Source organism: Caretta caretta, chromosome 8, assembly GCF_965140235.1.
Source record: "Caretta caretta isolate rCarCar2 chromosome 8, rCarCar1.hap1, whole genome shotgun sequence".
NCBI classification, from domain to species: Eukaryota; Metazoa; Chordata; order Testudines; family Cheloniidae; genus Caretta; species Caretta caretta.
In genome coordinates, this window is record NC_134213.1 from 42890030 (window position 1) to 42907829 (window position 17800).

Consider the following 17800-nt stretch of genomic DNA (forward strand, 5'->3'; position numbering starts at 1 on the left):
CTGTAACCATACAGATCATTGTTGCAACCACTGTTATATATTTGTAGTAAATATTGTACAAAGGTTGTCGTGTGAGATGTCTATGAAAAGGTCATGATTTGCTGGTTATGATTATGCGATCTGTATGTGTGTATCATTTTTGTAATTGAAGTTATAAATACTGGCCATGTACCTGTATTTCAATGTGTTTGATTCTAAGTAGCATTAGTGAAGCATTTGGTCAGCTTCTTGAGAAAGGAATTTGAAGATTAAGTACCCAGTCAAGAAACACTTAACTGACAATGGACCTTGGGAGACTCCAATCCACATATGAGAAGTCTTCCTGGGACGTTCAAGGTAGCATGTGAGCAATGGCTGCCACCTGCAAACTGAGTCATGCATGGACATATGACTTGCCCAGGTGGCTACAAACTCCATCTTGTTGCTGTGACTTTGCACAGGAGAACCAAGGGGTTTCCGCCCACAAGAGAAAGAATATAAAAGGCCCTGGAAATCCCTCCATTTTGTCTTCAATCCTGCTTCTTACCTCTGGAGGAACTTTGCTACACTAAAACTTGAACAAAGGACTGAATGACCCATCAAAGCCTTGGATGTACTCCAGAGACTTGATTTGAACCTGCAGTTTATTCCATCACTGCTACAAGCCTCAATCAAGAACTTTGCCATCACTGTATGTAATTGACAGGTTTCAGAGTAGCAGCCGTGTTAGTCTGTATTCGCAAAAAGCTTATGCTCAAATAAATTGGTTAGTCTCTAAGGTGCCGCAAGTACTCCTTTTATATGTAATTGATTCCATTTAACCAATTTTAACTCTCATCTATATTTCTTTCTTTTTATGAATAAACCTTTAGGTTTTAGATTCAAAAGGATTGGCAACAGCATGATTTGTGGGTAAGATCTGACTTGTATATTGACCTGGGTCTGGGGCTTGGTCCTTTGGGATCGGGAGAACCTTTTTTCTTTTACTGGGGTATTGGCTTTCATAACCATTCGTCCCCATAAGAAGTGGCTGCTGGTGGTGATACTGGGAAACTGGAGTGTCCGAGGGAATTAATTGTATGACTTCTGGTTAGCCAGTAAGGTAAAACCAGGGTCATCTCTGTTTGGCTGATTTGGTGTGCCTTGATAGTAAAGGAAATCCAACCTTGGGCTGTAACTGCCCTGCCCTAAGCAATTTGTCCTGAATTAATGCTCTCAGTTGTGTCCCACCAGAGGCAGCATCGTTACAGACCGTACCAAATTCACGGTCCATTTTGGTCAATTTCATGGTCATAAGATTTTTAAAAAATTATATTTCATGATTTCAGCTATTTAAATCTGAAATTTCATGGTGTTGTAATTGTAGGGGTCCTAACCCAAAAAGAGCATGTGGGGTGTCAAAAGGTTATTGGAGGAGGGGTTGCGGTACTGCTACCCTTACTTCGGCGCTGCTGGTGGCGGCGCTGCCTTCAGAGACGGGCAGCTGGAGAGCAGCGGCTGCTGACCAGGAGCCCAGCTCTGAAGGCAGAGGCCCGTTAGCAGCAGCACAGAAGTAAGGATGGCATGGTATGGTGTTGCCACCTTTACCTCTGCGCTGCTGCCTGCAGAGCTGGGCCTTCAGTCAGCAGCCACCACTCTCCGGCCGCCCTGCTCTGAAGGCAGCAGTGCAGAAATAAGGGTGGCGATACCACGACCCCCCTAAAATAACTTTGCAACCCCCTTGCAATTTCCTTTTGGGTCAAGACCCTCAGTTTGAGAAACACTGGTGAAATCTGTATAGTATAGGGTAAAAGACTAGATTTCATGGGGGGAGACCAGATTTCTCGTTCTGTGATGGGTTTTTCTTGGCTGTGAATTCGGTAGGGCACTACCCATGAGCCATGGACCATTAAAAGGTATTGATGATCATGTTTATATTTTGCCTCCATCACTTCCCTTGTGGAGACCGTTCCCCAACCCTGTACAGCTCACTGGGACATATTTCATACCGTCCTGCGGCACGCAGGCCACGTCCCACAGGTCTCACTGGTTGTGGCTTATTGGCCTCCTCTGTGGGGTCCACTTTGGCCAGGGCCCCCTAGTCCTGGCCGATCCACAGACGCAGGTTGTCAGCACCTTCATTGTTACTACCAAGGTGCTGTTCCCAGCATGCAATGGGCCAGCTTGCTTGGGCCAAAGTGGAGCACTGCTCCCTTCCAGTGTGCATGGCCAGCCCTGCTCTGGGGAGGAGGGACACAGCTGGCCCACTGTGGGCTCCCCAGTGCAAACCCACTCTCTTTGCTCCCTGAGCCTCACTCACTCCAGGACTGGAACAGAGGGGAGGCAGCTTACACCACTGCTAGCCAGGGGCTACCAGGGCCAGGGCCCTGTCTGAGCCGCTGCAGCGCTGGACTGCCTCAGCTCCTCCCACCAGCACACCCGCCCACCAGGACACTTTCTGCCCGAGGGCAGAGCCAGCACTTACTCTCCAGCCACACAGGGGCTATTTCCTGCCCCTTCACACTAGTGTAGCCATGGCAGAAGGTGAATCCTGCTATTTGGGCTGGACCCCCCACACTACTCAGCCCTTGGATCCCCACTCTCACCTGGGCACTGCAGGGTACAATGCAGCCAGCTGGGGGGGGGAGGGGGCAGGGTTTGCATGGGCACTCTGCCTTGGTGCCCATGGTGACATTGGGCTAGGCAGCAAAGTGAGGCCTCGCAGGGGTCAGCGGCAGACCATGTCCCTCACTCCTGCCTGGCCGGCCACAGCTGACTAGCCACCACTCCCAGACGGTGCTGCTCAGACACTGGTACTTCCCGGGCTCAGCCAATGGGGCGATGCGAAAGGTGTGTCCCCCCCAGGCCAGGGCTGGCCCATACTAACCCGGGTGCTCTTGGGGAGATACCAGTGTAACCCTGGGGGCTGAGGCTCGCTCCCTCCCCCGCACCGCTTTCTGCTCATGACAATGCAGCTCCCTCATCCACAGCCCCACAGGCTGCCCCGGCAGAAAAGAGAGGAGTTGGGTATGAATTCCCCCTCCCTCTGGGCCTGGTACCAGGGCAGTGACCACTCGCTTCCCACAGAGAACTAGCTGCAGCCTGAGGCAAGTAGTGTGTCTGCTGCAGGCTGGGCCTGGTCAATCCCTGCAGTCCCTCTAGGCCCCCTGCAGCCAAAGGGCTTGTTCCCTGCAAAGCCTCAGTAAACAGACAGGCCCTTTCCACGCCAGGTGCACAGCTAGCCAAAACTCTGCACTGGGCTGCAGGGGCAACTCCCCCACCCCTCTTCCCAAGAGGCCAGTTGGCAGGACGTACTCGAGAGCCTACAACAGCCATAGTCCCATCACTCACACTAAGGGGCCCAGACATGTCCCCGCAGGTGGAGGGGACCCCACCACACAGGCACCACTGGCTTGGGGGGTGGGGGGAAGGAGCTTCTTACCTTCTTCTTCTTTTTCAGCAGGACCTTCACCCCGTCCACTGACACCAGGAGACTCACTTTCTTCTTCTTGATGTTCTTGGCTTTAAACTCGTACTGGGGGAGGCAAGGGAAAGGCCAGTGAACCCCCTGCACCACCTGCCTGCGCCCTCCCACCAAGCAGCACCCAATTGCCGGCGCGGGGGCGGAGGGCAAAGGAAGGTTCTCGTACACTCGCACACACAGGCACACCCACACATGCATGTATAAATACAAACACACACACACACACGTGCAAAAAGAAGCACGCACATTCTAGCCCACAAGGGTCTTGCTCTCCTTGTCAGTCTCCTGCTCCCTGCTTCTCTCTCACACACACACAGAGTGTACGACAGGGACACTGATACACAATACAGTAACTCCTCACTTAAAGTCCTCCCGGTTAACTTGTTTCATTGTTATGTTGCTGATCAATTAGGGAACATGCTCCTTTTTAACCTCATCCTTTGGCAGCCGCCTGCTTTGTCTACTTCTTGCAGGAAGAGCAGCCCGTTGGAGCTAGCTGGTGGGGGCTTGGAACCAGGGTGGACCGGCAGCCCCACTATCAGCTCCCTGCTCCCCTAAGTTCCCTGTGCAGCAGCTGCCCAGCAGGCTATCAATTGCCGGCAGTTCAGCTGTCCCTCCCCCACCGCTATGTGCCGCTCCTGCCCTCTGCCTTGGAGCTGCTCCCAGGAGCCTCCTGCTTGCTGTGCAGAGGGGGGAAAGGGGTGGGACTAATGTCAGCGTGTCCCTCTGCTCCTGCACCCCGCTTACCCCTTCTCCATATACAGCAGGGTGGGGACACAGACAGAGAGAGACAGAGAGAGCTTGGGGCAGCAGCTGCTGTCTCCACTTCCTGATCGACTTAAAAAGACAATGTACTTAAGAGTGGGGTCAGGGTACTTAAAGGGGCAACGTGCATCTCTCTCTCTCTCCCACACACAGGGTGTGCGTCTGTCTCCCCTCCCTCCGTTCGTGCTGCCTTGTAGAGTGTGAGGCTACATTAACAACAATGTGTTAATGCTTGAGGGCTCAGCCAAAAGCTAGTTCATCATTTAGCAGTAAGGCATTCCCTGGGAAATATCCCACCCACCCTCTTCCACCCTTTAACTTCACCACCTCAACCAAGCTTCACAATCATCATCACTGTGTACAGTATTAAATTGTTTGTTTAAAATGTATACTGTGTGTGTGTGTGTATATATATATATACACACACACACACAGACACAATTTTTTTGTCTGGTGAAAAAAATTTCCCTGGAACCTAACCCCGCCATTTACATTAATTCTTATGGGGAAATTGGACTCACTTAACATTGTTTCGCTTAAAGTCACATTTTTCAGGAACATAACTACAACGTTAAGCGAAGAGTGACTGTATGCCATACCAGCTGGGACCAACACCACCACTACACCAGTATCCTGTGTTGGAAGCTCAAGAAAGACAGCCCCCTCCTCCGTACCCTGGCTGGCTGCAATGCCAACTCCTGGTTGCACTAACGACACGGTGACACCTTTTTGGGGGAGATGGGATGTTACATTCATCATCCACTTTTATTGCAAATCTTCAGAGAAAAAAAGTACCTAGGCAAAGATGTAAGCAAGTCACTCATAAATTGGGGTACTAGCCCACAGGGCAGGACCACAGAGCACGCATACCCTTCCAGGGCTAGTCCATATCCACACCCCACCCCGCTGCTTTCCAAACTGCCATCCAATGATCACTATGTGTCCCTGGAGCATTTGCTGGTCTTTTGCCCCACGCAGCTGGCTTTGACCAGTGGCTAATGTACCCTTTCATTTAAAGTGAATGTAGTGATGTTGTCTTATACCACCGTGGGTTTGGCTCTAGCCACAACAGTTTCAAGCTCAACATAGCAAAATTGCCTCTGGTGCTTTTCTCAAAAGGGGAGGCTCTAGGGACACGCAAAGTCCAAGGATACCAACCGCAGAGACAATCACCAGCACAAAGTTTTATTAAAGCACTAAACAAAGTTACAATTACTCAAGCCTATAGAAACCCTCCACAAACCTATGCAGTAATTATACCTGCAGTCATCCTCGTGTCCTCAATGACATTCGTGGGAACGATGCTACCTCTCACCAACTGATCATCAGTAGGGGGTGAGCTACTGCTGGGGTTTGCCTGTGAATATTCCCATTTTTACCCAACCAAGGAACCCTTTATACATTGCAATTCTACCTATGCCTAATGCCTTATGCATATGCATGAAGGTGTCAGCCCTCTTTTCCTAATCTGTACTTCTATACCCCAGGAACATTAGGGTGCCCTGTTTTATAGGTTGTTTATAGTTCCTCTTATTCTCATTAGCATCTATGCACCAAGTATACCATATGGTCAACACAGACTTTCCTTGATGTTACAATCAGGTGTCTTGTGGTCTCAGACAATACGTTGTGGTCTGTTGCAATCACCTATTGGCCCATCTTTACAGTAACCTTATGACTTTATGGGCATAGGGCTATCCCTAGGTCACTCACTCATGTTACGTATTCTGATGCCTATGACTAAGCTGACATCTTACAGGTCTCAGCCTGTAGGCCATGCATTTCAGCCTTGCTTTCTTTATCCACCTAATACACACTCATCACTGCTAAATACTTGTCAATGCTATACATCTATAATCCTACAATGTCAATCTATTTAACACTGATTGTATATGAACTGACCATAACATCACTTAATACAATGATATGTGGATGATAGAATGAACTAACTGGCTACACTGACCAGCACAGAGGCAATGAGAACTATACGAAACTTGTCCCAGCTCTCACATCTCCACAGGGCAGGGACATTATGTGAGCACCAACAGGGGCAGAGGTGGGTCAGCATGGTGGGAAGGGGTCCGTGTGACTGTGGGTCGGGTAGCACTGGAGCTCCATGAACTGATCTCTAGAAAGATGTGGCACAGCAAGAACCCCTCAGACATTGATCTCTACAAACGGAAAGGGGGGTTGACTGGTTGTTAAACTAGCCACTCAGACCCAGAAAATTCCTGCTCGGCCTCTCCAAGCCCCCTGCAGGTTCTACTGTAAGCAGTTCTCGGCCCACACTGCTGTGCTGGGGTGCTGACGTGCACTTCTGCGTGGTAAGCACTTGGAGGTCCTTGGGGACGGAAGGTATTGACAACTGTCAGGCTCTGGCGCGCTGAGACCACGGGCTATCTGAGACCACGGGCTATCGTGGTGACCAATCCGTCTCACTGTGTCCTTGTTCTCCCCATCTGTCTGTCTGTCTCGTCTTGTCCTTAGGTTGCCAGCTCTTTGAAGCCGGGACTGTCTCTTTGTGCTGTGTTTGTACAGCGCTAGCACAATGGGGTCCTGGTTCAGGCCTGGGGGTCGCTAGGGACTCCACAACATAAATACAAAATACTAACGGCTGAAGGCGGGTAGTACAGTATATCGCTATGTCACCGACAGAGAGTAACTCCGAATCTGGTGCAGGCTGGTCAGTGTCCCCACCCCTTTGGGATTATTTGAGCCTTGTCTCAGGAAATCACAGTCTGACTCAAACACATTTACATGCCTTAAGCCGAGAGGCAATCGCCCTGGTCGTTCCAGCGTGTGCCAGAGCAGAGGTTCTCAAATGCACCCAATGTATTCTTGGGGGTGGGGGGGCACGCATAGGAAAAAAACCGTACTGCACGCATTTTACCCACAGCAATGAATAACTAGCAAAGCTGATTCCTCCAGATATACCATGTCCTCCGGTGGCGCTGTGCATTTTGATGAATTTCTGTTAAGCGTGCATAGCATTATACAAAGTCATTGCTATCTGTACATTAATCCGTTTGTTATGGCACAGTGTGCACATGTAATTGTAAGCATCGACTAGGGTAACTAGATAGCAAGTGTGAAAAATCGGGATAGGGGATGTGGGTAATAGGCGCCTATATCAGAAAAAGCCCCCAATATTGGGACTGTCCCTATAAAATCAGGACATCTGGTCACCCCAGCATCGACCACAATCAGAGTTTTGCTTTTGCTCCTATTACAATGGATCGCTGGATTATTTGTGGAATTGCTCTGCTCCAAAAATCAGGAGCACCCATCACACTACTAGCAACAGTGATCAATGCCCGTAAGCAGCATCTCACTTTCCTGTATACTTAAATGGCTCTGTTTGAATCAGTGCCTTAGTGGTTTTCATATTTCGTGAGAGCTGAATGTGGATGTTCTTTGTTAGTGTATGTACTTGTGTAGGGGCGAACACAAAGAAGGGGGCGTGATCAAATAAGTTTGAGAACCACTGTTCCAGAGTACCCTGCATGTTGCGCACTGGCTGAGTGTTGAAGAAGGTAGAGCAGTATGGGGTAAGGGACAGGTAGATTGTTGCTCATGTCCCCAACACAAACACACACAGACACACACACACCATGTGAGCTGGGCAGCACAGCTGCACTCACATGCTCACCCCTGTTACAAGAGCACACCGGGAAGTGGAGTTTGGTGCATGGTGTATTTCAGAACTGATCCCATTGCAGGGAGAAGAGGCCCAGATTAAAGAGCACTGGTTAGTCACCCATACAAACCCCAGCCCAGCTTCAAAGGCTGCCCCCAGCAGTAGGCACCTTCCTGAGACATTAGCAGTGTGCACTGAGGCATTGGCTTCGACAGCCAGTACTTGAAAGGCAGAAACCACCCCCGGCTCAGCCTGCAATTTCACAATAACAGCACTAAAGTACAATTCCCCAAAACCACTGAATACCCACTGATGGACGCAAGATACAGATGAATCTGACAGATGAGAGTGACAGCTTCTAAACCTTTCTGCTGCCTCCAGCCAGCCAGGAGGCTGGAGCAAATGAGCAGCTCCTGGCGTGGTGCAGTGCTGCCAGCCTGGCGTGACTGCATCGCAAGGGCCTCGATCTACCCCAGCACAGTCTGACTCCCACCTACACGCTGCTCACTGCTGACACACCTCACCCTCCTGGGACACCTTTTGTGGGGGAGGGCAGTTCAGACTTGACCCTTGACCTCTCTGCTGAGACTGCCAACAAAGGGGCCAGCTGGGGTGAGATTTCAAATGACACGGAGACCTGTCCACTGGACCTGGACTGCGACCCCCAGCCCCAAAGCCCTTTCATGCCCAGCTGGCCGCAGGACACACTCTTTCTGATGTCTGTGAGTGCCAGGGAGCATTTGAAATGAATGAGGAACAGAAGAGACTGATTCAGGCTATGTCTACACGACAGAGCTTATAGCAGCACAGCTGTACTGATGCATGTGCGCCGCTGTAAAACCTCTTGTGTAGCCGCTCTATTGCAATGGGAGAGAGCTCTCCCGCCGGCATCATTAAACCACCCCCACCGAGCGGTGGTAGGTCTGTTAGTGAGAGAAACTTTCCTGCCGACATAGTGCGGAGCACACTACCACCTACGCTGGAGAAATGTATGTTGCTCGGGGGGGGGGGGGGGGAATAGACATGGCCTAATTGTCACTGTATGGCTGGGCTCTAAGTGAGAGGGAAGGGGAGGAGCCCCTGTGTTTTGTGCTAGGAAGAGCTAGTGAAGCAGTCTGATCTTGAGCTGAGAGAAGGCAGGACCAGGCAAGGCAGGGCAGAGGTGTGTGTGCGTGCCTGTGTGAAGGGGAGTTTGAATGTTGTGCTCAGATACTTGCTGTGGGGACTAAATTAAAGCAAATCCATAAACTAAAGGAAAGAACCCTTGGCTAGTAAGTGCCACACAACTTCTCTGTTGCCCTGACAGCCTGTCCCAAAGCCAAAGCTCCACAGTAACTGGAGCAAAAAGAAGAGTGGCCCATTACTGAGAGAGAAGAGGGCCCAGCTTACAGCACAGACTCCCCTGCCCCCAAAGCGCGCACACATCTTTTGTACCCTCTCCGGCAAACAGGTGCCAGGGTTATCCCACAGGGCAGACTGATTTATGTTAAAGTGATTTTAGTCACGAGTTTTAATTATGATTTAATTCAGTAAGCAGGAAACCTCGATTTAAATAATTAGTTTTAATCTTGTTTTGTATTTGTACTTTTAGTTATTTTCCTAATGAAAGGCTGATTCTCGTTGTCTGGTAGACATTAAAACATGTTGATTTGCAACTACATACAGCCGTTACACCAAATTTGGTGCTTCTTTGGGTACCAGGAGGATACACTGTATCTATACACATTTATTTAAGCAACTATAAAGCTTAAATTCTATGTATTCAGATTCTTCATTTTTATATTTTTATTATGGCGAATGATGCATTTGTCATTTACTAGATAATGAATTTTTTACTTCTCATGTGTGTCCAGCTCAATTCAGATGGAAATTTGAATTCAGTGTTATCTATAGTTAGCAGATTTCACTGATTGTTTCTGGTTACCACGTCCTTCAATATTTTAGAACTAGTAGAGCTCATCCTCTCACACCTAATTTTTATTCATAGATTGGAAGAGGAAAACAAGCTTTCCTGCCTTTTCAATTCTCAATTGTTTTCTTTACTTTACTAATCATTAAACTGAACTAACTGAATAAACTAAAATGACGAAAATATTCACTCTGTAACTGGTGTGAAAAGCTAGGTTAGCCCTTCAGCAGACTCTAGTTCCAGGTGCTAAGCTAGTGATTTCTAGCAGTAAAACTTCAGCTCAAATAATCCCAAGTTTGGATGAGCTATTACCAGCAGGAGAGTGAGTTTGTGTGTGTATGGGGGTGGGGGGGATGTGAGAAAACCTGGATTTGTGCAGGAAATAGCCCAACTTGATTATCATGCACATTGTGTAAAGAGTTATCACTTTGGATGGGCTATCACCAGCAGGAGAGTGAATTTGTGGGGGGGGGGGTGGAGGGTGAGAAAACCTGGATTTGTGCTGGAAATGGCCCACCTGATGATCACTTTAGATAAGCTATTACCAGCAGGACAGTGGGGTGGGAGGAGGTATTGTTTCATATTCTCTGTGTATATATAAAGTCTGCTGCAGTTTCCACGGTATGCATCCGATGAAGTGAGCTGTAGCTCACGAAAGCTCATGCTCAAATAAATTGGTTAGTCTCTAAGGTGCCACAAGTACTCCTTTTCTCCTTACAATGTGTATGATAATCAAGGTGGGCCATTTCCAGCACAAATCCAGGGTTTAAAAAGAACGTCTGAGGAACGGAGGGCGGGGGGGTAGGAAAAAACAAGGGGAAATAGGTTACCTTGCATAATGACTTAGCCACTCCCAGTCTCTATTCAAGCCTAAGTTAATTGTATCCAATTTGCAAATGAATTCCAATTCAACAGTTTCTTGCTGGAGTCTGGATTTGAAGTTTTTTTGATGTAATATAGCAACTTTCATGTCTGTAATCGCGTGACCAGAGAGATTGAAGTGTTCTCCGACTGGTTTATGAATGTTATAATTCTTGACATTGGATTTGTGTCCATTTATTCTTTTACGTAGAGACTGTCCAGTTTGACCAATGTACATGGCAGAGGGGCATTGCTGGCACATATCACATTGGTGGATGTGCAGGTGAACGAGCCTCTGATAGTGTGGCTGATGTTATTAGGCCTTATGATGGTGTCCCCTGAATAGATATGTGGGCACAGTTGGCAACGGGCTTTGTTGCAAGGATAGGTTCCTGGGTTAGTGGTTCTGTTGTGTGGTATGTGGTTGCTGGTGAGTATTTGCTTCAGGTTGGGGGGCTGTCTGTAGGCAAGGACTGGCCTGCCTCCCAAGATTTGTGAGTGTGTTGGGTCATCCTTCAAGATAGGTTGTAGATCCTTAATAATGCGTTGGAGGGGTTTTAGTTGGGGGCTGAAGGTGACGGCTAGTGGCGTTCTGTTATTTTCTTTGTTAGGCCTGTCCTGTAGTAGGTGACTTCTGGGAACTCTTCTGGCTCTATCAATCTGTTTCTTCACTTCCGCAGGTGGGTATTGTAGTTGTAAGAATGCTTGACAGAGATCTTGTAGGTGTTTGTCTCTGTCTGAGGGGTTGGAGCAAATGCAGTTGTATCGCAGAGCTTGGCTGTAAACGACGGATCGTGCGGTGTGGTCAGGGTGAAAGCTGGAGGCATGTAGGTAGGAACAGCGGTCAGTAGGTTTCCGGTATAGGGTGGTGTTTATGTGACCATCGTTTATTAGCACTGTAGTGTCCAGGAAGTTGATCTCTTGTGTGGATTGGACCAGGCTGAGGTTGATGGTGGGATGGAAATTGTTGAAATCATGGTGGAGTTCCTCAAGGGCTTCTTTTCCATGGGTCCAGATGAAGAAGATGTCATCAATATAGCGCAAGTAGAGTAGGGGCGTTAGGGGACGAGAGCTGAGGAAGCGTTGTTCTAAGTCAGCCATAAAAATGTGGGCATACTGTGGGGCCATGTGGGTACCCATAGCAGTGCCGCTGATCTGAAGGTATACATTGTCCCCAAATGTAAAATAGTTATGGGTAAGGAGGAGGTATTTTTTCATGCTTTGTGTGTATATAAAAAGATCTTCTACACTTTCCACAGTATGCATCCGATGAAGTGAGCAGTAGCTCACGAAAGCTTATGCTCAAATAAATTGGTTAGTCTCTAAGGTGCCACAAGTACTCCTTTTCTTTTTTCAGAACTGTCTGGGCCAGCATGTTGTGGTCAGAATGACCGTCATTCTGTCTCGTTGGACCTTGTGCAGCATCCAAGACAGAAGTGGTAGAGGAGGGAAGGCATGGCTGAGTTGGTCTGACCAGGGGAGTAGGAGAGTGACACCCTGGGAGTGATGGTCCAGACCAAGGCCTCCCCTGGAGCAGTATGTAGAACATTTGCTGTTCATCTACAATGCAAAGTGATCTCTGGTCTGATCTCTGAATTATGGAATTGTGAGGTTCCAACTTGTGGTCTATTGCAAAATTTCTGCTGAGCGAGTCTGCAAGTACATTTTGTGTCCCAGGAGGATAGGCTGTGGACAAGAGGATCTGGTGATTGATGCACCAATGCGAAAGACCACCTCTGCGCATAATCTTGGCTGCTTTGCAGTGCACTGTACAAGCTACAAAATTGCATGGTGTAGTGCTAGGACCCATCTTTCTGATTCACTGCTCTTAGTGGGTAATGACACAAGTAGAGTTCAGATACCTACATGGTGGGGTCCGATGTCTCCTGTCTTGGCCTATGCACAGTGCTGATTAATTTGGGCTTCTTCTGTATAAGAGACAGACTTCTGAGAAACTTTGCTTTCTCAAACATTTATGTGAGACAAACAGCTGTCATGGCTGGTCTAGGGTTACTCAGTCCTGCCTTGGTGCAAGGTGCTGGACTAGACAACCTCTCGAGGTTCCTTTCAGCCTGACGTTACTATGATTGTTGGGTTACTGAGACTTTATTTTGCTTGGGTCGCACAGAAGTGGTGAGTCCAGGGCAGTGTACTGTTATGGCAAAGGTGTTAATGAAGCACATGGTAGGTTACCAGGATACAATGGATATGAAGCTCTCCAGAGAGGCTCAACAGAGTGCCATAGACAAGGATGCTTAGTGGTAAAGGGACTCATGCCCCAGGTCACTGGTGCTTAGACTGCTGCAGCAAGTGCCAAAAGCTTCGGGAAGATGGGGCTGTGACAGATCTCCAACCAAACTGCTGGGGGCGATGTGAGCCATGTTCTCCAAGGAGTTCAGCAGCCCAGTTTGCCAAGCTCCCTGGCAAGCCTGGCTCCTTACTTAGATGCCTAAGTGGCAGCTGAGCTGTCTTGCAAATCTGGCTTGTAATGCCCAAAGAGCCATCTGCTCCAGCAGCTCATCAGCACAATCCCTCTGCTGAGCTCTAGGGATACACATGCGAAGATCTAGCCAATATTTCACTAATAAGCCACATGCCCAAGGGGGCTTGCTAATGAAACACTAACCATAATTTAATAACAAATCAACCAGGAAGAGAGTTAAATAATACAGCAATTCAGTAGAGTGGTTGCAGCCTGCTCCCATGTTCATCATGCCCAAGCGTGCAGCAGAGGGGTTTTTAGACACTAGCCAATGCAGCTGGGGAGATGGCAGTGCAAAGAAGGCACACGGACTTGGGTGGAGAGAGATGAATGCACACCAGCTGCGGACCTGATCAGGAGGGTTTCAGTCTCATTATAGACATTTCTGTTTGATTCTGGTACAGTTGGCCTCTACTAAGGGTACGTCTGCATGGCCGACGTTAAAGCGCTGTAATCAAACCACCTCAGCGAGGGGAATAGCTCCCAGTGCTGCAGCACTGTCTACACTGCCACTTTACAGCGCTGAAACTTGCATTGCTCAGGGGCGTGTTTTTTCACACCCCTGAGCGAAGAAAGTTTCAGCACTGTAAGTGGCAGTGTAGACAAGGCCTAAGGCAGCAAAAGGCTCTGAGTCAGTTCCCTGGTACAGTTAGGATTTTCTTCTGCAGAATAAACAACTGCTCTCTACCTATCCAGTGGCCTGTGGCGGCAGACACTCCCTTTTTCTGAACTGCTCCAGTGTGTGGCCTGTGTTACACAGGAGGTTGGACTAGATGCTCACAGCGGTACCATCTCTGAATGGGGGTATTAAACACCTGGGCAGGGGGTAACTCTCAATTGCTAATCAAAGAACATGAGAGAGAGGAGAGACTTGCATTCTGAAGAGCTGCCTAACAATGTGAACAGCATGTAACTTGGGCAACACAAAGGAGTGGGAGTTGGGACAGGGCATCACTTGCTATTTCCCAGTCTGGTTCTCGGACACTGGCATCTTCAGAAGAAAAATGTCTGAGCACATCCCTCTGGTGTGTGCCTCATTGAGCGAAGCACGTCGGGATGCCCTGGTTCCAGTGCCCAATTCAAATAACTGGAGTAAAACCCCATCTTCACCTACTACGATGAGCTCTCTCTTCTGGGGACATTTCCTCATTGCAGCTGTGCTGACCATGGAGTCAGTGTTCTGTAGTGAAAGTGTTTGTTGAAAATGTACCAGTCTGGTCATTCCAGCCAGGAACCCACCCTGTCCCGGTCACATTCCAACGCTGCAGCAGTAGGGCACAGAGCAACAGATGAGCTGCAAGATGCACTCTGTAGAACCCCTGCCCTGCCATTCTTCTCCAGGGTGCCCTTTCCTGGTAGCTACTGCTAGAGCCTGAGATGTTACTGTGGTCCACAGGTGCCACATGGAGCGGGGATCTGGATGCTTGGAAGAGAAGCTGGAAAGGGAATGGTGAGAGCAGGGGATTGTGACAGGTAGGGAAGGAGGCAAGAGAGTGGTCAGCCTTGCATGGAAGGACAATGCAATTCTGTGGCTGAGTACATGCCTCGCTGCCAGGCTGTTGGGAAAGACCTGATGGAATCAATAGCTCCACTGAGCAGCCACAGAAATGTCTTCAAAAACCACTGATTTCAGCCTTTCCATGCCCGTCTTCCCTCTGTGAAATGGGCTGATGATAATCTCCTGCCCGACAAGGCATAAGGCTGTTACAACCCATGGAATGTGCTCTGAGACCCCCTTTGAACAGCAAAACACTATCAGGGCCAGGCCAGGCCACGCTTGTGCAGGCAGGGTGGTTAAGTCAATGGCTCAAGCCAGTCACACTCAGCTGGTGGGCCAGAGAGATGCCAGCCAAGCACTGTCCTGGGCGAAGATGCCTCCACTAATGCTGTGCCTATGTCAGCACCCAGTGGAAAGCAAGCCCGGGGCTGGCCATGTGCGAGGCTCACACACCTTGTTCAGGCTGCCTGGGAGCAAACCCAGCAAAATCAGCCTCAGCCAGTCCAGAGAGGAGAAAACTTTGTTCAGGAGCCAAGGACACTATGCAGATGCAGTTACCATGGCAACTGTTGCTTCCTCTTCAGCTTGCACCAGAGATGTTTGCAGGAGAAATCCACAAGGTGGGACAGACTTGTGAAAGGGGGGCAGTCAGTGGGATGGGGTGGAGAGAGTAGCAAGCAGAAGCTCCCCACTCTTACCACTCTAAAGCAGTGGTCACCAACCGATTGATCGCGATCAACTCATCGATCCTAGAGGATCTCCCAGTCGATCGTGATCTCCAGTGATGCAGTGTGGCTGCAGCTAAGGCAGACTCCCTGCCTACTCAGGTCCCACACTGCTCCCAGAAGTGGACAGCACAGCCCTGTGGCCAGGGGTCTCCCTCCCCACGCTGCTCCTGCCTGCAAGCACCGCTCCTGCAGTTCCCATTAGCCGAGAGAGCTGCGGGGGCAGTGCTTGCAGAGAGGGCCACGTGCCCACTGCCCCTCCCAGGGGCGTATTGGCCCCTTCCGGGAACTGTGTGGGGCCTGAGTAGGCAGGGAGCCTGCCTTAGCCTCGCTGCACCCGCTGTCGACCGGGAGCCGCCAGAGGTAAGTGCTGCCCAGTGGGAGGCCGTGTTAGGGTGCTTATTCCTTCACCCACTCACTTCCCTGGTCCTTCTCGCATGAACAGAGAGCAGCAATACCCGAAGTCCAAAGGTGCAAACAATTCGATGTTTACTGGGGTGAACTTCCAGCAAGCATGATTCCAGTTTCCTTCCTTAGTGTCCCCCTTCCCAGCTCTGACACCACAGAACCTTGCCTGTGTCCTTGGTCTCATTCCCCCCATTAGCAAAATATGATTCCAATTCCCCATTCCCCGTTCCCATTCCCCCCTTTTCTTCCTGATTGACTGCAGACTATATAGTAAAACTTGAGTTCTGCTTAGCTATACCAAAAATAACCAGTTATTTTACTGAAATTTAACTAACCAATCCTAACATATTGTAACATGATTATTTAACCAATTATATCCCACCACCTTAATTAGTTTACACCCAGCAAAATTAATTATACAGGAGACAGAAACAATCACAGAACCAGACAAAGATATTACAGACAAACAATGGGGAAATGGGGACTACAGTGATAGAAAAAGAAACGAGGATTTCACATCCCAGCTATTGATAAGCGAGTTCTTGCCAGACAGGATGTTATTAAACTAAGTTTCCTTTTACATCTTCTAGGCACTTCCCTTACTCTGGAGGTGATAGGAATACAGTCCTGTCCTGATAATGCCTAACAGCCCAATAGAACCTTATTTCAATGTGCCCAGTTTGGAATATAAGGATGTGACCATATGCTTCCCAGTTTATGGCTGCCTTGCTGCTTAGCCAGAGGCCTTAGCCTAAGAACAGGGCCTCAGACTGTCATAGTGAGAAAAGGCCTTATACAGGCAGACAGTGATTTTGATTCTTTCTTTTATACCTCTATAACTAGCTAAATGATAAACACATACCTAAATTCTTAAAGTACAGGCTTTGCAGAGAGGCCTGAATATCGATATCCTAACAGGCCACACCCCAACCCCCATCACTGAGCCCCCTCTCAGAGCCAGCACCCTGTACCCCCTCCTGCACCCCAACACTCTACCCCAGTCTGGAGCCCCCTCCTGCACCCCCGATGCAATACTGATATCCTGCGTGCCACCAATCTCGCTATTTTAAAGCAAATCTCACACCATCTGGTGCTTTTTTTTAAAACTTTGGCTCCTGGAGTCAGGTGACTGCAAGAGAATCTCCACATTCATTTTATAAGAAATCAACTCCTAGCCCTCCTGATTGGGGAGAAAAGCTTGAAAATGTAATCTGAGTGTGATCCTAAAGGCTCAAAACCCAGACAGCCAAATACATAGAACCCAAAAGGTAAGTTTTTTTTTTTAATCTCATGCTATTTAAACCAATCTCATGACTTTCTGAGGCAAGATTCCTGAATACCTGAGGTTGATGATACTACAGAAAGCACCATCATATCAATTTCTGTGTAAAATTGCACAATAAACTCAACGGAATTGTGATGGGGGTGGGGGTGGGGGGTAGCTCCCTTTGATGGACACCCAACTAGCCAGTTAGCTGTAAAATCCCTCTTGGTCTGTTCTCTGCTTGCTTTACCTGTAAAGGGTTAACAAGCCAACAGGTAAAAGAAAAGGAGTGGGCACCTGACCAAAAGAGCCAATGGGAAGGTAGAACTTTTTAAAATTGGGAAAGAAACTTTCCCTTTGTCTGTTGTTCTCTGGGCTGCAGAGACAGAGCAGCAATGCTGTGTAAGGCTTGAGCCAGGTATGAACATTCATCTTTCATACCTAGAAAAAATTATTTGGATAAGAAATGTTTAGACAGACACAAATCAGGTTTCTTTTTTATTTTGGTTTGTGGATCTCCTCTGTGCTAACCCCAGATGCTCGTTTGCTTGTAACCTTTAAGCTGAACCCCCAAGAAAACTATTTTGGGTGCTTAATTTTTGGAATTGCTCTTTTAAAATTTAGCAAAAGGCTAAGTTTCAGATGTAATTTTTTCCTTTTTGTTTTTAATAAAATTTAGCTTTTTTAGGAACAGGATTGGATTTTTGGTGTCCTAAGAGGTTTGTGCATGTTCTTTGATTAGCTGGTAGCCACAGTTAATTTCCTTTGTTTTATTTCTGAGCTCTTCCCCGGGGGCGTGGCGGGGGGGA

At 48.5% G+C, this 17800-nt stretch overlaps 1 protein-coding gene across 9 annotated transcripts in view; it reads right to left on the reverse strand.

Annotated features, from left to right (window-relative positions):
• Nucleotides 1-17800, reverse strand: part of NOS1AP (nitric oxide synthase 1 adaptor protein) — a 172605-nt gene that overhangs the window by 74265 nt on the left and 80540 nt on the right. For 7 of the 9 annotated variants that reach the window (XM_075131432.1, XM_075131434.1, XM_048859977.2 and 4 more), the window contains exon 3: nucleotides 3401-3493. The exons of the other annotated variants lie outside the window; for them this stretch is intronic. In XM_075131432.1, coding sequence (XP_074987533.1) covers nucleotides 3401-3493 — 93 coding nt within the window. The remainder of the gene's footprint in view (nucleotides 1-3400; nucleotides 3494-17800) is intronic. 9 annotated transcript variants of the gene reach the window in all.